This window comes from Musa acuminata, chromosome BXJ2-1, assembly GCF_036884655.1.
Source record: "Musa acuminata AAA Group cultivar baxijiao chromosome BXJ2-1, Cavendish_Baxijiao_AAA, whole genome shotgun sequence".
Classification (NCBI taxonomy): domain Eukaryota; kingdom Viridiplantae; phylum Streptophyta; class Magnoliopsida; order Zingiberales; family Musaceae; genus Musa; species Musa acuminata.
The window spans coordinates 8,047,856-8,067,625 of NC_088338.1; the positions used below are offsets into that span (position 1 = coordinate 8,047,856).

The 19,770-nt window shown below is 44.1% G+C and overlaps 4 protein-coding genes across 4 annotated transcripts; 2 read left to right on the top strand and 2 right to left on the bottom strand.

The window, feature by feature from the left end:
• The first annotated feature begins 683 nt into the window (after positions 1 to 683).
• Positions 684 to 3,004, top strand: LOC135598743 (uncharacterized GPI-anchored protein At4g28100-like). The gene is made up of 3 exons (XM_065093028.1): positions 684 to 819; positions 1,063 to 1,961; positions 2,527 to 3,004. The coding sequence occupies exons 2-3, from the start codon at positions 1,293 to 1,295 to the stop codon at positions 2,884 to 2,886; spliced, it is 1,029 nt and encodes a 342-aa protein (XP_064949100.1). The 5' UTR covers positions 684 to 819; positions 1,063 to 1,292; the 3' UTR covers positions 2,887 to 3,004.
• A 68-nt stretch (positions 3,005 to 3,072) lies between these two features.
• LOC135598744 (vegetative cell wall protein gp1-like) lies at positions 3,073 to 4,384 on the bottom strand. Its single transcript, XM_065093029.1, has 3 exons — positions 4,281 to 4,384; positions 4,097 to 4,198; positions 3,073 to 3,765 (listed from the first exon to the last, which is right to left on the bottom strand). Exons 2-3 carry the CDS (start codon positions 4,149 to 4,151, stop codon positions 3,197 to 3,199), a joined length of 624 nt encoding a protein of 207 aa, XP_064949101.1. The 5' UTR covers positions 4,152 to 4,198; positions 4,281 to 4,384; the 3' UTR covers positions 3,073 to 3,196.
• A 7,022-nt stretch (positions 4,385 to 11,406) lies between these two features.
• Positions 11,407 to 13,160, bottom strand: LOC135598746 (U-box domain-containing protein 4-like). The gene is made up of 2 exons (XM_065093030.1): positions 12,866 to 13,160; positions 11,407 to 12,467 (listed from the first exon to the last, which is right to left on the bottom strand). Exons 1-2 carry the CDS (start codon positions 13,138 to 13,140, stop codon positions 11,657 to 11,659), a joined length of 1,086 nt encoding a protein of 361 aa, XP_064949102.1. The 5' UTR covers positions 13,141 to 13,160; the 3' UTR covers positions 11,407 to 11,656.
• Positions 13,161 to 16,620: 3,460 nt separating this feature from the next.
• Positions 16,621 to 18,268, top strand: LOC135598059 (uncharacterized). Its single transcript, XM_065091582.1, has 4 exons — positions 16,621 to 16,755; positions 16,869 to 16,976; positions 17,063 to 17,858; positions 17,928 to 18,268. The coding sequence occupies exons 1-3, from the start codon at positions 16,627 to 16,629 to the stop codon at positions 17,162 to 17,164; spliced, it is 339 nt and encodes a 112-aa protein (XP_064947654.1). The 5' UTR covers positions 16,621 to 16,626; the 3' UTR covers positions 17,165 to 17,858; positions 17,928 to 18,268.
• Positions 18,269 to 19,770: the final 1,502 nt, after the last annotated feature.

Consider the following 19,770-nt stretch of genomic DNA (forward strand, 5'->3'; position numbering starts at 1 on the left):
GGACATGAACGCCATAAATTCTAATTTGATCTACAGTGACCTCGGAGCATGCATGTTAGTCGATACACTGGAATCTTGTCTCGGAGCTCTAATGGTGCCATTTATCATGAGGAATAGAGTCAGTCGAGATCGACTGAGCTACAAAGCGGTGAGAGAGGCGCGAGATCTGAGGCTGTATTCAATGCTCTAAAAAAGGCAATGCATGAAAAGCTCCCCTCATTTGCCACGAACACACATTGGAACATCATAAAGACCAAAGACCAACCTTTTTTTTTGGCAGGCTTTAATGATGCATATCTCCCTCTCTGTCTCTCTTCTTTTCCTCGATATTCTCAAAAGAATCTGAGTTTGATTTAGGGGGCATTGTTCACCACTATTAACTACTGTTTATGCCATTCCTACGAGCATATGTTAATGTTAGTGATCGCAGAATCACAAGAAAGGGTGAAGAGAGTAGCCCCCACCCCCACTAAAGAAAGGAGTGCTGTTGGGGGCTCCACACAGGCACCTTTCCCAGTACAAATGCTATGGGCTAAAGCATAAGTTAAAACTCTCACATGAAGTGAGCAGTGACTATCCCAGAAGTCATTAAAAGCATCATAGGGAGCTCAACTATGAGTTGGTATCATCACTTATAAATCTAATTACATTCCATGGGTCAACAATAATCACATTATGACTGTTGACTTATAAATCCCAACATTAAATAGGAGTCAGGAACACGAGAGATTTGTCATCTAACTCAAGGCTCTTTCTTCATTGGTCTTGGGTGTTGCACCCACCCTGTGTTCAAGCTTCAAGCTGTCATGCATTGATGAGGTACAGTTCAGTCTTGTTATCCTCCGAAGGTTTTCTTCTTGGGAAGAAACTGTTGGTAGATAAAGCTTTCTTCCAATTTAAGTATAGCCATAAAACTCCCCATGCATAACACAGTCTCTTCCCTGCTGCCTCTGTAATAATAATGTCTTTCTCACTTGGTCATGTATACCATCGATCTGCCTCAAATTCTGCTACAACCCTCGCTCATATCGGCGACTTGATGCTGCATCGCTCTGCACACAGAGTTTGGCCTTTTTCGCCCTTTCACCGTCTCCGATGTCCTCGAGACAAAACAAGAAAGCTGAAAGCACGTAAAAGAAGAGCCAAAGGCGACTGGAGAACGCTCTACTGATTTCCCATGACAAGTTTAAGTGCGCATTACTAGAGCACCGGAGAGAGTCTAAACTCTCAGAAAGCAAGAAACACCAGAGCGAAGAAAGAGGGAGATAACAGACGGACTACTGAGAAGCACAATGCCTTCTGCTTTGTCTTCCTTTCTCTTCCTCCTCCTCGTTCCTCTGTTGTTACTCCGAGTCTCTATGCTGCACGCGCTGCCCGTCCCCGACCCCGCCCCCGTCCAGGTTCACCCGGCCACGTCGACGGCGGTCTCCTCCGCCCTTCCCGCCGCCACCATCCCTGCCTTCCCCGAACAGTCCGACGTCGCCTCTGCCACCTGCCCTCTCGACCTTCCCTCCGACCTTCTCCCTTCCGTCACCGCCGCATGCTCCTCCCCCTCCGCTTCCGGAAGCCACCTCCGCCTCCCTTCCCGATCCCGCTGCTGCCCAGCCCTCGCCGCCTGGCTCTACGCCGCCTACTCTCCTAGCGCCCTCGCCGCCCGCCCTCTGCCCTCCGCCGGCTACGACCTCCCTGCTCTGCCAGACGACTCCGAGTCTTGTGCCGCCGGCGTGGAGCGCGCAATGCGGGACCGCGGGGTGGCGCTCCCGCGCGCCAACGCCACGTGCGACGCCGCCTACTGCTACTGCGGCGTCCGACTCCGGCGTCTCGCGTGCGCCGGAGGGTTCGTGGCGGACACAGCGGCGGGTCTCTGGGTCCCCGCCGGAGATGGCGGGCGTCGTTTGGAGAGCGACTGTGCTCAGCCTGGCCTCACCGGGTGCAGTCGCTGTCTCCAGTCCCTCAATCAGGTGAGTCGCCTCTCTCTCTCTCTCTCTCTGGGCACTGTGATCAAACTTGGCTTTGCATTTCTGCGTGGATAATCGTGCATATAGCGTATAAACCAGTGTTCCGGATCCTTCAGGATTTGGCACGAAGAAAGTGGATCATTTTCTTGGTAACACAAGTTGACAGCAAATGAGGGTTTGAGTCACACATGTTCGTGTTCCAGGAGCCATGCTTACTTGGTTCACCGTTCACCTCGCTGCATGTCCTCCCTATATATGCTTAACATGACGACTACATTTTTTTTTACCTTTTCTATAGCGCAAGTGTTTGATGTAATGCGTTAGTAATGGAGAAGTGTAGTCTCTGTCTGCGACGACAGTGTGGTCCACATAAGAATTTCCCCTGCAGCTCTACAGGTCTACAGCTTATGTTATCTGCAAGACAAGCTATGAGGGGCTCTTTTGGTTACCACTTCATCTGTCAGTATACATGAGAAAAGACTACGCATTAAGCTTCTACGTACATTCTCTGTTGTCTCTCTGTACTTTACTGCTTGTTCATCGATGAGCACTGTACTGATTTGGGCAGCTGAAGGCGAAAAAGCAGCAGGGCAGCGAGGCGAGCGGATCGGAGAGGAAGGAGGCCGCCACCCATGGCAGGGAATGCCAGCTGATGGGAGTGACGTGGCTCCTCTCCAGGAACCGGACGCTCTACCTCCCGTCCGCTACCGCCATTCTCCGCGTCCTCATGGCGGCCGACGCCGTCGGAAGCTCGGATCCGACCTCCTGCTCGCTCTCACAGGACGCCATGCCGCTCGCCGTCGGCTCTACTCAGATTGATGGCCGCGTCGACGGATCCTCCGCTTCTGGGTCGTTGCTTCTGTCTCCGTTCCATCTCCTGTTGCTGGCTCTGCTCGCCGTCCAATCCCTCCTCCATCCCTCTAGCTAGTTGATATCCCTTTTGTACGTGAAGCAAAATAAGAAAGGACATGGAGAAGCTAGGCTTCCTCACTTTGCTCGTTGTAATTATATCTCGCCACTCTGCCGGCCTTGTGAAGTCTTTGCGATGTTATGGCTTCAGGTGCTTCCAATCTTTATATGCCAACCCCCATCACAACAAGCTATAGGATCATGGTGGCTATTAATTGTTTATAGTTTTGCTCTCAGCCCATAAGAAGAGAAAACGAGATTTGAACTCAACACCTTGCATCTTTGTATGAGCATATTTGTGGCCAAAGCTACGCAACTTTGCTTTGCAGTCAAACGATGCTGCAAGCGTTGGGGTTCTCCTCGCTTAATATGGCGGTGAGGCGATTCTCGTCGGTGGCAATGCGGTAGATGCCTTCACGGATAGGAGTAGGATAGTAATGGTACTCGCCGCCGAAGTACTCCCGCCGCCGCTCCCCCTCCTCCCATCTCGGCAACGGCGACGGTACGTACCGGTAAGCTGACTCGGGATGGGCGGGAACCGGCTCATGCAGGTTCGGTCGAGGGCTCGGTCCAGGACCAAACCGGTCACGGGCGGAACTTTTATGGGTCGGGTAGGGTGAAGCGTCGAGATGATCCGGTGGTGTGCGGCTCTCATCGGGTCGGTCCGGTTCAGGAGCGAGCCGGACTCGGATCTGTTCCTTGGGCTGGACCATCTCTGCTTGAGGTGACGGGGAGATCACCACCTCAGGGTTGTGCTTTGAGAATGGGGGTTCTGGTGGCACTGCTTCGACAGGGCTACCACTGAAGAACGTCACATGCTTCGCCTCGGTTCCAGCGTAAGAGTATGTTGGTGGTGGTGAGTCCGCCATTGTTGTGGCTACTCCATGCCTCTTCCACCCTGGAAACAAAGCGTGAAAACAAAAGGAATGGAGTATGAGAGAGATCAGTCTCGTATTAGCAGTTGCCTCTGCGTGGTTTGTGTTTCCCTGTCTAATGTTATAGTCTAATTTCATGTTTGCACAGAATGTCTTAGAAAAACAAATCAGAAGTGGCGATATCTTTTCACCGAAAGGAGATCGCCGTATCTGAAGGTTGCAGCATGCAGTCGTCAAGTTTTATGTTGTTACATCTGTGATATGATTACTCTGGCAACGAAGTTAGAACTGCTTTGTTCGCAATTTGACTACAGAAAGAAACATCTATTTCTAACATCGATTGATATCTAATACCTTTGCACATCCGGAGTACCTTGCACACCATCTTGCCGACAGGGTAGCAACCCATCTCTCTCTGTTTCTCTCGCCGTATGAGTGTGGCTTGCTTCCTCAACTCTGTAGAAGAGAGCTTGATGAAATGGCTCTTTAAATGGATGAATAGCAGGAATCTGATGAAAAAGTGAAGCACCTAACGCACCAGGTGTGGTTTTTCACTGAATGGAGAGAAGAGAGCGGTCTTCCAACTCTGATATGTGAATATATTCCTATGCTTTGCCGTTGTCTCCAAATCTTCTTCAGATTCTCTCCTTCCCCACTTTTCCTTGAGATTGTTCTCTACGTTATCTCTATTGTGGCTAGTTCCTTCTTTGGTTAATCATGTGGTGTTATGTCAGGTTTTGCCTAACTTGATTCAACTCTAATGTAATGAAGTCAATATCGGCATATGCGCTCTACTCTATCAAAATTCTTATCTACAAGTTGATGATGTATATTGTTCCATTGCTTTGCTCACTGTCGCCACCATAAAACCTGATTCTAACGCTCCCTGAGAAGGCTTGAATGTTCCAGTAATTCTTGGATCCATGGTGATTATTGACAAGAGTACATAATTTCTGACAGCTACCAGCATTCAAATTTCATTCGACTGTGGAAAGTTAAGCATAATTACATGATCTTTGAGCTTTGCTGTTCTCTGCCAGTACACTGCACATAGTCTCTCTATTGTGCCTTATGCAGCCTCGAGCTCACCTTTTGCTGCTTTGCTCCATGTCTCTTGACTTCGTATTCATCTCTCTGTGTTGGAGATTGAAGAGTACTAAGTCTAGCATCGACGATTAAACACGGACTGCTTCTGCTATTGAACAGAGATAAGAAACACAAAACCGTGCCTAATATTCCTTGTTCTACTTCAACATACTAATCCGAATCTGCAATCAAAGGATTCTGATCGATAATGCTACAAAATTCTTATCTCGGTTGTAGTGCTTATGATTACCAAGCCAAATGAACAACGACAGTATAGCTAGCTCTCTGTTCATATAGCATGACTGAATCACCAGTAAAACCTCCGGCTGTGATTTAGACAACATAAATATGATTTGGCCATCCCATGAATCGTATCAATCAATTCGCATTTGAATGTCTTCTAGCATATGCAGACAAGAGAATGAGGTCTTCAAGGGAACTGTGGCTGACACTGACAAATTGTCATTGTATGTATTATGAACTGTCCACTTCATCAAAAGAAAAGTCGATTATGTTCGATGTTAGTGTGGGGTGTTCTGTTGTCGCAAAAGAACACTGATTAAAACCTGATCTTGTTGTATTGAGACTCTGCAAGATTTGTTCCTTTATCCAATCCATTTGATTTTCCTATGCATTTTCAAGTTTCCATGTGCACATGAATCAGACCTCAGAAAAGTGTTTCCAGAAGCTTATACTAATTGCAATAGAGATCTGACATTGGCAGTGAATTCTCTTCAAAAGAGCTCTTCATATGCTACGACTAATGTGGCAACTTAGGCACCAAGACTGTCTGTCTCCTGCTTCCTTGTTGTGTTCTCAAAGTTAGGACCTGCGCTAGTGAATCAATCATGTTCCTCGTTTGTTCTTGGATTTCATGAAGCCGCTGATTGACTCTTTGTATAGTTTTGATGTCTGAAAACTTGTAGCCTCAAGAATCAGACAACTATACTTACTGAGCTTGCATCACTAGAAGTGCACGTCTAGTTGTCATGCAGCTTAACTCCTCTCAGACTACTTCGCATCGAGGATTTCCAAGTCATTAGGCAATTGTGTCATTAGGAAAAAAGATGAGACAGGAGGAGTTGGCACAGAGCAGGGGATGCACCCATGATGGTGCAGAAGATAAGGAATGGCCTAAAGATGCTTTGTGAATGGAACACTTCGGTGGGTTGGTTGGCTTTGCTTTTCCTTTCTCCATCAATGAACAATGTGCTTTTGTTTTCCTGCTTCCTTTTTCTTTCCCCTACTCCATGTCTTCTTGTGCAGCCCTTTCGCATTAACAACAGCTGGTGGGTGGCTCGTCTCCATCGCTTCCCTTCTCTCGAGTGATAGATACACCCAACCAACATGAGCTTAGCTTTTGTAACATGCTTAATCAGATTTTAAGTTTTCACTAAAGATAAGATTTCTCCATTTATACGAGGAAATCTCTTTATTATGTTAAGAAAAATCCTCTATTCTATTGAGGGAAATCCTTTCTCCAAGAGGGAACATATTAATGCATTGAAGCATTTTTCATTTCTTCAATAATTTTTTTTTATTTTTTTAATAAAACTTTTTCAGTAATTATTCTTATCTTCTATTCTTTTCATCATAGTTGTCCTTCGTTCGTGGAACTGAAAAGATCATTTATAGAAGATAATAATGCTCCTTCCGATCCTCCGGCAAGAGAGATCGTGATCATCCTGCAATTCGTTGTCTCTGTCCATAGCTTTGATGATAAATCATAGGAAAAGATATCCTCCAAATATATCACAATCATAAAAGAGAAGTGTGTTTTTCGATGTAGAAGACATGATTTGGCCTTTACAGCTGACTCGACGTAGTAAAAGTTCTTTCTCCGGCAAATCAAAGAGAGAGGAACTGGCAAGAATTTCCAAAGCATAGAGAATTAACTTGACCTTGGCCTTCCACATCAGTGTATGTACCAGTCAAGAGGAAGAAGAAAAGGACGAGAGATTAGTCGATGTTTGCTACGATCAAAAGTAGAAATATCTTAGTCGTTCTTCCTCGTGGTAAAAGACATGGCACTTTGCTGGAAACTACGTAACTAAGACAGCACTAATTAACAGAAGGATTCGACGTTAGGGAGCGGCAGCGAGCGGCTAATCTTACGGCGGCTTCGACAAAAGGTATGGTTTTGATGGATCGATATGGCTTTCACCGTCGCTGCTGGCTTTACCATTGGACCATCGGAAGGCGTAGAATCTTCCGTGGTCCCAAAGATCGCAGACTGTGGGGCCTCATTATTCATCATCTAATCAAGTGGCATAGACCGCGTGCCGAGTCTTTCACCCAAGTCAAAACAAAGTAGAAGTGACGGGAGGAGAGTCCCATATCCACACGTTTCCGGGCACCATCTTACTTGCGGAGACTACAAAGAAACAGGTGAGGAGGGGAGGAGGAGCAGAAGGAAGAGGAAGGGAAGAAGAGAAAGAGGTATCCATATCGAAGAAAGATGCACCTGCAAAGTAGGAAACCGCTACTCCAAGCAATTGTTTCAGTCATCATCGTCGTGGTTTCCATGTTGATCGGGTGCTCGGCGTCGGACGTTCAGGGAGAAGCTGCCGTGTCGCGGACAGAACGAGGATTGGAGATGAAGTGCACGTGCAATCCATGCGGGTACCCTTGTGGTTACTCAAGCCCACCACCGCCATCGCCACCACCACCATCGCCGCCGCCACCACCAGTGCCTTATTATCCTCCACAACCACTCTGTCCACCACCCCCGATGCCACAGCGGCCACCACCATCATCATGGCCGCCATACTACTGGTTGGGCTCACCGGGAAAGCTGTATCCAGTGGATCCGGATTACTTCCCGTCAGAGGCTCGTCGGAGTTGCATGTCGTGGTTCCCGGCGCTGGTAGCAATTGCGCTGTCGTTGATGTGGTTGTAGGGGCATATACATATAGGCCGGTGAAGCCATAGGGTATGCAGTACATATACATAAGCCTGTTGTTGTCCCCTCTCCATTGTTTGTCTCCCTCCAATTGTACTTCTCAAATCCATGCTCTGTGAACCGATTAGAATTTAAGCTTGTAAGTTCATCGTTCCTAACGTTCTCTCTCTCTCTCTCTCTCACTCTCACAATCATATTTTGAAGCTATACAGTATGAGTTTCAACACTGAGATTTGAGGAGTTCGAGTAACGGAGTGTGTAAATGCCTGCGGGTCAAAATGTATGACAATGGTAGAGTCGTGACAGCTGCAAGAAGACTAAGGTAGAGTTGCGTGAGGAATCCGCTCTCTTAGCCATTTCAAGCAGTCCGCTCCTTCCTCGATGTCAAGTCAACTTACGCCCCACAGCGGATGGTTTTGTACATCACTTCATTTCGTTTGGTGTTTTGTCCTTGCCATGACGAAGTAATCAACCACGCCAAATTCCATCATCATGTGTGATATGATTCCGTAGATCATCATCCATCTGGTTTTCCTTTGATATGTATAATCTGTGTGCATGTGGTGGGTGCGAACAATGACAGACGGATGCCGATAGAAAAAGCGAGAGGATAAAAGCAAAAGAGGAACAGGCCATCGCATTTGAACTTGAGTTCTTATTTACCACGAAAGCTGCCAAGCTTTGTTTCCAAGTCTTCCTACAAGCCACCAGCTTTGACACCCATCATCATCTCTAATAATTGGTCCAACATGCCCCCACGTAGACGCTACGCTCCTTTCCGACTGTATGCATATTATTACCATGCATTACCTACTCGAGAAGCTAAAGCTTTAGGGTGTCCATTGTATATATAACACGGCGGAGAGTTAACTCCATCAAGTTCGTAATAAAAGACAAGAAGCATTCACTACTTTCTTCCAATCGGAATCCCCTCCTACACTGCACGACACCTCTTCTTCTTTCTTCCTTCCCTTTTCCATTTCTCCCTCTCTTCTTCTTGACACCCACGCACAATGTTGTGCAAGCTCTTCGGTTCTACCAAATGCATTCTGCTCTTCTTCCTCGCTCTATTCCTGAGACCTCCGACGTCAGCCTCGTGGGACAATTCCCAGCCGGAATGCCCCTACCCGTGCCTGCCGCCGCCGACATCAGTGACTAACTGCCCTCCACCGCCGCCGGCAGCCCCGGCAACGCCGACAGCAGGCTACCCGCCTCCACCACCGGGCACGCCGGGATACTGGAGCTACCCTCCGCCGTCGCCGCAGGGATATTACCCTTACCTCTCTACACCGCCCCCTCCTAATCCAATCTTGCCATGGTTCCCTTGGTACTACTACAAGTCGCCGCCGTCGGCTTCGGTGGCTCCTCCTCTCGAGAAAGATTCTCTCAGAAAGATCGTCATCAGCATGCTAGGAATGACGATGTGCTTAGTTTTTATTTAGTAGAGTTTACGTCCTTTTTCTTGTAGGTTTCACGCATCCATGTGAGAAGCGCAGGAAAGTTCTTCCACTCCCTGTACTTTTCATGCTTCTTCTCTCCCCCTCTCTTATGGTAGGAAACAGATGGAGGAGAAGGTGACCGGTGTTGCAAAAGTTTCTTTAAGAAAACAGGGGAAGATGGTAAAGTATGTTAGCCTTCGTAGCATCTCTGGAATGCAATACTTCTTGTAAGAATCGACTGTATGGTTTATTCTTGGTTCATATGTATCCTTGCAAGTACTGCATTCAAGCATTTCGGCTCTCGAGGCACATGGGGATGAGCAATGCATATCTGTAGTCGATTCAACCATGTATGGTCCACAAGGCACATGAGAGGTGCGCTACATTCCACATAGAAAGTAGAGAGAATCTTCTTTTCTATCGTACGTGGTAAATGTAGTTTATGTAGAACAATGTCTCCTCGATATGGGCCTCGATCTAATAATGTGAGCTTCCCCTTGTCAACTTGTCAATGAAATCTAAGGTGGTGCCAAATGTTTGACCAAATTTCTTTTTCTTTTTTTCTTAACTAAGGAGAGAAGCTTATCACAGTCAATAGTATGGTTTACTGATTTTTAAGATAGCTAATGGAGGACTATTGTAAGGTTTTTAGTATCTATATATTATCAATTGTATTTTTTATTTATTTTCTTTAGTCTAGGAGAAGATATATTTGTTGGGGAGAGAGAATAGAAAAACCAAAAACAAAATAAAATTTTATTCGAGATCGATAGTAAAAATACAAATCTAGTTGAGAAAACTAGATTTTTGAATATATGAGATCAATTATAAGATTTTTGAGTTATTCACACTAAAACATGAGTACGCTTGTGTATATTCTTCTCACATAAATCTAAGTAATTTTTTTTCTCAACTATTATTAGAAACCATCTTTTAATGTCTTATCTCTCTCCAAAAAATTAAAACAATATATATTTATATAGGAACAATCCTAATTTAATCAGAACTTTCTCAACTAATATGAATATGATTAGGACTCCTAAAAATACTTACGAACCCTAACAATATTAACTGAGGTTATAGTATTGGGGTTGATTAATAGTTTTAGATTTTTAAACTTAAATGTAAGTGAATTAGTAACTCCAATCTATATCTACTAATAAGATTAAATTCTTCAATATATGAGATCAATTACAAGGTTTTTAAGTTATCATTACTCAAATATAATTATTCTTATATATACATTATCACATAAATCTAGGTAATTTATTTTTGTATTATTATTAGAAACTCTAGATCACCTGTAAAGTGTCTTGTCCCTCTCTCCAAAAAATTAAAACTTAATATATATTTATATAGGAACAATCTAATTAGAACTCTCTCAACTAATATGAATATGATTAGGACTCCTAAAAATACTTATCAACTCTAATAATATTAACTTATGTTATACTATTGGGTTGATTAATAATTTTGGATTTTTAAACTTAAATTACTCGAAGGATAATGAATTCAAATATGAAAATTTTCTATATGTAGGATTTTTTTTTTAAAAAAATATTTTAATTATTATATACCAAAGTTTTCGATAGAGAATTAAGAAAAACTCACAAATCAAGTTTAGAATCTACACATGATTGATAAAAAAAATATAAATGCTGTCGGTCTAATATTTGGTTGAGTTAAAATACTCACGCCGAATCTATTCGAGCGAAAAATTGAAGGTTTGAAAGGTAGGTGTTAGGTCACAATCATGTGTAGGCCATGAAAGGCAATCCACTAAGAGCATGTCTAGCAATTAACCTTCGTTTGGGAGACAAACCACGTCTGCTACAATTCGAGCAGGCGTGATCAGACCAACAAGCAGTCATGGCTAAGGAGAGTTGGGTTCATCGCCTACCAACAGCTGTGTTCATGGGGAAGAAGACGACGAAGAAGAGAACAGTAGAAAACATGTCATTCTCCACCACCATCGTCTGTCCAAGAAAGGTGGTTGCATCGTTTTTTCATGCAAGTCACATCCAAATCCTAACATATTTATTACATACGAAAAAAACATAGATCTCCAATAAATTGTAGCCATAAAAATTCATCTTGTTAGTTTAAGATTACGTTAAAACATATCAATTTGGAGTCGATTGAGATCTTATGGTGTCGGTGTCGTATCGAGAGGTTTTGAAACCATCTTCAAAGCTTAAGTCAAACTTTCGAGTTGACTTCTGTTTACTTCTTCAATGTGTTGCAGAGCATGTCTTGTTTACTTCTTCTTCTATCAACACTTGACAGAGATGACAGTACAGAGGTAGAAGACAACATACGAAAACAATACATCGACACTTTCACCAGTCACCCGATACCACCAGCGGCCTGGACTGGCACAGTAGTTCTGTGTCATTTATTCCCTATCAGAGAAATCGACCGACAAATTAGAACGAAGAAGACGGTCATCTGGAAGAATCTGCAGGGCAGTCACCGAGGAGTAGGGGTTCATTCGGAGCGCACAACAAAAGCCCTCTGCTGTAAATGCCTCAAGCTCTGCTCCATGCTGTTCTGAACCATCTCGGCCAACATCTTCTTTGCCTTCCCTGCCTGATCATCACCGTCAATATTGGAGACGATGTTACAAACGATGCTGTCAAGAGCGTCTGCTTGTAACTCGGCCCTCTCGTGGCGAGAGCTTCTCAGCAGCTGAAGCAGCGACCGAGCTTTCACCTGAGACTTTGGAGTGCCCTGAACGGTGAGCTCGAGCAGACCGGGAATGGCACCTTCTTTGAGAATGAGTTCTCTGTATCTACAGTGATCACTCTCGCACATCGTCAGCAGGGTTCCCACGGCATGCTCCCTACTGCGGAGCGACCCTTCTTCGAGTACCTGCACCACTGTCAGCACTCCGCCCTCTGCAGCTGTCAAAGCAGTCCGTCCTTCGTCGAAGCTCGCCAGTGATTCCAAGAGGGCGCTGCACCTTTCGGCTGTTCTGGACGATTTCTTGCAGCTCTTCAGCAAACATATCAGAGAAGGAATGGGTTGGAGTGGCAGAATGACAATAAGGTTCTCTGGGATTGTGGAAAGATTGCAAAGAGCCATGACAGCGTCGATCTTGGCTTGTTGGTTTCCATCTCTGAGGATTCTGACGAGGAGGGGGATGGCATCAGAGGCGCTGATGGTAGGCTTGTTGATGGATGAAGCGGAGAGGGTAAGGAGAGCCGCAGTGGCATATTCTTGGAGGCTAGAATTTGTCGATTGCAAGAAATGAATGAGGGGATCGAGTGCACCAGCTTCCACTATCTTGATTTTATTGCTGCAAACACAGATCTAAAATGTGAGAAAACCAACGCATTTGGGATAATAAGAGCAATGTGCTTAAGAATGAAGTGTTACTGAAGTCGACATAAGATTCGGCAGTCATTCAAGAAGAGTAATGTACATAAGAAAAGCGGTCATTCAAGAACTTGGGCATCAACCGAATGCACAAAGGTGGACATAAGATTCTACCGTCATCCCATCATAAAGGAACAGAGAAGACGTGATTGCTGTACAAAATTTATACACAGAGGAAGAAGAAGAAGAAGAAGAAGAAGAAGAAGAAGTAAAAGAGATAAGGATAAAGCTGTTCCTACTGTTGATTAGGACATAGGTTGAGCTGGAAATTGCATCGAGAGAAGCGGAGGTCTGATGTCAAAGAATTAAAGGTCGCACCTTTCGTCCCTGACGGCAAGATTCAGGAGAGCGAGGATAGCGGCGTCCCCGGACTCGAGGCTGTCCGACTGAAGCATCGATACGAGGGGGCCTACGGCCCCAGAGAGCTGCCTCCGGTGCCTGGGCGATGTCTTCGTCAGCCGCCGGATCTCCCTCGCCGCCTGGATCCTGTTACCCACGTCCGCCGACCGAATCCGCTCCATGATGGACGTCACCTCCGCATCCCATCCTCCGCCGCCCAGCGCGCAGGCGAGCCCGATCTCCGATGACGCCATCTCACCGCTCCGCTCCGCCGTCTCTGTTCTCCTAAGCGCGGTACGGGGGGAGAGGAGCATTTTATATGAGAACGGTCGGATCAGACGGCGCCGACGTTCCGTTAACTACCCGTTATCCATGAAGGGTGTCGGTTACCGCTACTAACAATCTTCGGCCACTTCCAATCCCTACGATGAGAATCCGACGGTGATGGATCTACTCCAGAATTAAATTTAATTAATCATTTCTCATTATACTTTTTTGTTCTTGTTATATTTAATTAAGGAAAGAAATATGTTGGCCCAATTCTAGACGTAATGTAAGAATATAGTTTTCTCTTTTATTTTTTTTTTAATTTTTTTTTAAAATTTTATTTAATAATAATAATAATAATAATAATAACATTGGCCGATGTTTATTGGTGAACACTTCAGCCCTAAGATTGGGATCGAACGGTCAGAAGCAAAGATGCGACGGGGGCTGCATCCCGGCTAGTAATCCGTGTCTGGCTCCCGTGGAAGCGAGGATGGTGAGCAGTAATCGAATGGTACTCCAAATCCATCGATCCTCCTACTAGATATCGACGACCAATATCTACTTGGGTAGCATCCAGCTTGGATTTATGGTAGTTGGATGTTCTCTCCAGTCAAGCGAAAGAGGATGCCCACCCGATCCAATCCGTCGGATTTAATATTTCCTGGTTCTAGTTGTAAGTCACCATCGGATGCCTAATGCACTGTACCAGACCTTAAATCTCTATCTATGTAAGAAGGCTCCTAATCGATTAAACTATAAGCTACACGGTTTTTTAGACTCAAAAAGTTACCTCCACTATTATAGCATTTGGTGTGACTACATTAGCGCGATTATAAGACAAGAAATCAGAGATTTATCAGATCCCCTACCGGACTTTGAAGTATTCGAAGAATGGAGAGGTGTACTAACGTTGAGTAACGGGAACGGGAGAAACGGATGACATGGTGGTCGCTGCAATGTAAAGAAAAAACAATACTTGGCTTGACCGTTAAGCATAGAAACGGACGTTGAGATCCTTCCTTTACTTTGCTTCACGGTTATCAGCATCATCATCATCATCATCATCATCATCGATTACTCCTCCCAGACACGGATTACTAGCCGGGATGCAGCCCCCGTCGCATCTTTGCTTCTGACCGTTCGATCCCAATCTTAGGGCTGAAGTGTTCACCAATAAACATCGGCCAATGTTATTATTATTATTATTAAATAAAATAAAAAATTAAAATATATATATATATATAAATAAAAAGAGAAAACTATATTCTTACATTACGTCTAGAAAGCTCACGATGAAACACAAATATGTCAGTCCACCAACACATGGTTAAATGATGTGTGATGAACGCATGGGTTCAGTTCCCCGAGACGCACGTGCGACCAAACACACTTTAAATTCGGTTAGATGTTAATTATGAAATATGTATTTATTAATTTTCATTATAAATCTGGTGCTCTCGAATTGGGCCAACATATTTCTTTCCCTAATTAAATATAAAAGAACAAAAAATATAATGAGAAATGATTCATTAAATTTAATTCAGGAGTAGCTCATCACCGTCGGATTCTCATCGTAGGGCTAGGAAGTAGTCGAAGATTGTTAGTTGCGGTAACCGACACCCAACATGGATAACAGGAACCGAACGTTGACGCCGTCTGATCCAACCGTCCTCTTATAAAAGCTTTGTCTCCCCCGTACCGCACTCAGGAGAACGGAGACGGAGGAGCGGAGCGGTGAGATGGTATCATCGGAGATTAGGCTCGTTTGTAAGCTCAGCGACGGAGGATGGGATGTTGAGGTGACATCCATCATGGAGCGAATTCGGTCGGAGGATCCAGGCGATGAGGGAGATCGGGCGGTTGACGAAGACATCACCCAGGCACCAGATGTAACTCTCTGGGGTCGTGGGCCCCCCTCGTAACAATGCTTGATAATAATCAACATAGTATCTATCTTCCAAAGGATGTCATGTTGGGCTAACAGCCCATATTTAGCCCAAGGTGGGCTTTATCAGCCCATAGCTCACCACCTCTTAATCTAACTCAAATTTATATTTTGGGGGGTGTGGTGGCTATAAAAAGAGGTAGAAAAAGGCAGTAAAGATGCAGTTCTTGGCACAACAAAAAGGAGGAGAAAAATATAGAAATTCAAAGAGAAAGAAACGGAAGAAGACAAGGATAATACAGAGACACAATTCTCAATCATCTAACAGTGTTTTCATCTCAAGTTAGATCAGATCTATAATAGATTCTTACTGTGATTCTTGTATCCCAGATATTCTCATATGATTGTTGCTAGGGTTTTGGGTAATAGATTAAAATTTATATATTTATTATTTTTATAGTGGATTATCTCTAGTTTACCCATGATTTTTACCCTTCACATTCAAGGGGTTTTCTACATATATTTTGGTGTTCTATTTGATTGTAGTTCCATTTAATTCCGTTGTATATTATGGCCTGCTAGTATTTGTTCATATACAAAAGTTTATTTCTCTTTATATCCCATGCCATTAGTATTATTCTTTAAAATCTTTCAAAATCAAAATCATATTGAAACAAATATTTAGCTGTCAATATCAATAGCCAGAGCTTAAATTTACTTTCATCCAGCTTTAATTACTCAGAGTCACACACCCATCGCCTCCTCTTATTGCATAGTTATACATTACGTCAATAAAACTTTAAAACAACAAAATATTTTCTTGATTTACATCACATTCATTAGCTATAGCAATTCCTTTGTCTTAGCTAAAGCGAAAAGGAAATATTAGGTGCAGAAATTTGTATAATCTTTCAGAAATTGTTACAGAGGGCTGCAATTATAAAAAATTCTTTTTATTTTCACAAATGATTATTTTGCCCATGACCTTTTATCAGTCTTGTCTTTGTCTTCCCTCCTTTCTATCAGGTCAAATTATCATTTGTCAGGAAAAGAGCTATCGTTATCTTAGTCTTTGTGATGTCCTTCTTTGTCTACAATCGATTGTATCCTTCCTCACGTGAGGGTAATGAAGATTGTTATTATCACATTCTTTTTTTTTTTTTGTCGTACGAGAGCAAGGTAAATAGAGTCAGATCCGATGGGATGAATGTGACGCAAGAATAATGACCAATGACAAAAGTGACATAGGAGTGACAGTGTAGGGATAAAATTATCTTTTCATTGGATCAAAGATACTTTTGAATTTTTTTAAAAATTAAAACGTTTTACAAGAATTTATCATATATATATATATATATATATATATTATTGCCGGCAGCTAACTTTTATATGGTCGGCGTCTGGCTCACATGTTATGTTCCGGTCGATAAACCGTTATATGAGTAGCTGCCTTTCTAGTCCAACCTTCTTACCTAACTTTGTCTTTCTAAGTGATAATGTCGACCGTTACATTCGACTTCCCCATTATATATCAATATTTGCCTTCCTTCCTAATCCGTCGCGTCGGCGTTTTCTCTGTGGCAAGATGTCCCGGAGAGAACCGAAAGGGAAGAAGGCCTCAGACACGGAAGTCATTTCGTGGAAGCAGAAGAAAGACCTCGCAGACATGGAGGAGATGGCCATCGGAAAACAACTAGAGGAGCTCATTGCATGGGTATATACGTTCCTCTTTTTCCAAGCAATTCATCGCATGACTCAGTCTCTCGTTAAATATGATTCTGGCTACGACAAGCTGATGCTTAGATTTGCCTTTGCTTGTGATGCCAGACTGCCATGATAGAAGCCATGAGCGATGAACAACTCAAGGACTACGTTCTTAATCGGCCGGAAAGCTTACGGAGTGTCAAGACCGGAAAGAACGCCCCAGGGAAGAAGGTACACTGGCACTCAGATCAAGCTTCATAGAGATCCAATGTTAGTTTCCGGTATGTACTTACGTTAGATGCTTGCTATGAATGCAGCAGGGGAGAAGGAGTGGGAAATCCTGTTCTCCCTCTCAGGGGCTTATGGCCACGGTGTGGAAATATCACAAGGAAGACGATGATGAAGCATCTATATCATAGCTATGTGTATATGCAACAGTACACCATTTATCCTCTCTACTATATTCATAGTCTCGAAAAAGTTGATATCTGTTAAGCTTCTTTCCCTTTTCCTTTTTCCTTTCCATCTTCTTATGTGCCCCTCCTTTCAGTGAACCAATATAGTCAATCATATGAACCGAGCACGATTTCGAAATCCGCACAATAAGTATGAGACAGATTGAATAGGAACAAACAAAGAAGCGCCAGGAGAAAGAAATTAGTCATTGGATCCAATACCAAGGTTTGAGTTTGCTTAGTTGTGTGGCTTTGCGTCTGCAATTTTGACCCCAAAAATGTCCTATTCCTCACGGAAAGAAGGATGCAGCATATCCAACATCATCTGCTTCATTGTACTGCAACAAAAAGGAACAAGATTGAGTCAACTCAACAGCAAAAGATCTTCCGCATGAGAACACTGGGGATGTCTTGATAACATAAAATACAATTAACATACCCGTCGTGGCCGCCCGGCAATATTTCTTTAAAGCCATGCAAGAGACTAGACCAACTCCTACGAGTCTATAACTTTGAAATCAGATGTCATCCCAGTGGAGTGAGAAGCCCAAGAGAAAGATGCGGCTCTCTTCTTCCATCCGATTCCTCTTTCTAATGGCTGCGGTTGCTGCCTTGCTGTTTACCCAGTTTCATTCGGCCTATGGAGGTGCCAAAGCTTGTATGATCCGATCCGGCCACGAGCATGGTTTTGTTCTAAGGATCCTTCCTTACCTTTGTTTCTTTGCAGGGAGGAAGGAGAGGATGTTGGGTGGAAGGGTCGGGTGGAGTCCCCCATCTCCAGCATCGAATCCTGTGAAGCATCAAATCCCCCCTCAACTGCCTTCACCTCCCGGGAGCAACTGATGGCTGCCGTATGCATGTGATTTCACGTCATTAGCATGCAGTAGTTGATTGGTCACGTCAAAATAGAAAGAAGTGGATGCTGTGAGATCGAAGGCGTGTTTACCTAAAGAATTAATATTAATCTCTTTCTGGTGTTGAAGCTGTGGTTGCAGTTGATGTCATTATAGTTCTCTTTATTTCCTCTTGTGTTATGTCCAATACTATTGAATTCGACATGTTTGATTACCTTGGCTTAGTCTAAACCATAGTATGTTTCTTACAATGGGCCTGATTGGGTTGGTTAACAGCGAGGCTTGCTCGTCGACATGGGATCCACGGCTATCGATGGGCTGGGCTGCCGCTACAGCTTTAAATGAGTGCGGTCTGCACGTGCACCGCAATTGTGTTCTTCCCCTTTGTGAGGTGTGGGAGAATGACGATCGCAGGCAGTGTCGATTTGCGGTGGTCGCCGAAGAATATTAAGCGATTCTCGTTGTTGGCGTTTGTGCGCGATTCTCCGAGCATCCGGTGGGGTGTCACTTTGCCGGATGCTGCTTCCACTTCCGCTCATCATTCTTGCTTTCCCGTCACAACACAGAGAGAGCAAGAGAGGACAACCAAGTTCGTCGTCCCTCGCACTCGTTTTCACCATGCCCGGAGTACTGAATCCCTGCAAGGATGTTCCGAGAAGGAGCACAGAGGTCCTCCTGCATGTGCAAACCTCTTTCTGAAAAGGAGAAACAATTTAAAGCTGCTCTGCTTTCCTTTCCATATGTCTCCAATCATTTCACGGATGGAAGGACCCATCTTTATCTTAAAGGTTTGTAGCGAAAGATAAAGAAAGGGGGAAAGAAGAGGTACTCCCCCCAGTCATGCATCACAATGTGGTGAGTAGGGACAACCTACCCAGGCGAAATATTCTCCAGATAAATATTAAATGCCAACTGGAGGCCAATCGCAGATGCTGCAAGTCAAGCTCCGACAAGCCTAAAGATGAAGTTGGTGGCCATAAGAGCTTGTCCAACCCCCCTCCCCTCCCCTCCCCTCCCGGTGGACCACATTCCAGCTCAATTTGCAGAAACTTGGTCATCAAACTTATTGTGGTGCTGCCAACACTTCAATTTACATGTTGGTTTTCCTCCTTACACTTACCGTGAATCTTACAAACTCTGGTTCGGTGGTCAGATATAGTGTGGAGCAACTGTTCTTTAGCTGTGGGAGACATTTGGCACGCAAGAAACTCGCCCCTTTATGAAGAAAGAGAACCATAATTACTCATGTCTTTCCTCCTTTGCACGTCTGTACTAAGAGGATTAGTAAGTTAGACACTTTATGTAAAATCTTCTGTTCTAATAGTTCTTTATGGAGCCGAGATAGAACAGACACCAACATGTTGATGAAGTCGAGTTGTAGTGTTATGCGACGATGGCATATGATGTGACGGCTTACCGACGCTGGCTCGTTCTTTCGCATTAAGAACTTGCAATTTTCTCGGTATCAGACAGATGAACACAATGCTCAACGGTCGAATTGCGATTTAATGCGGGGTTGTCAACTACAAGGAGAGATGGCCATTAAATTATGTGCTCAACTCGAGCATTCCCCGATGATTCCTCCTATGTACCAAACACATGGTGAATGCGATGGTTTTGAGCTGTCCAGGTCTTCTTCCTCAGGAAGGTTCAAACACACAACACATCACATGCCTTGAGACTCTTTTCCGTGTGTAATGCATATAAAATAGAGAG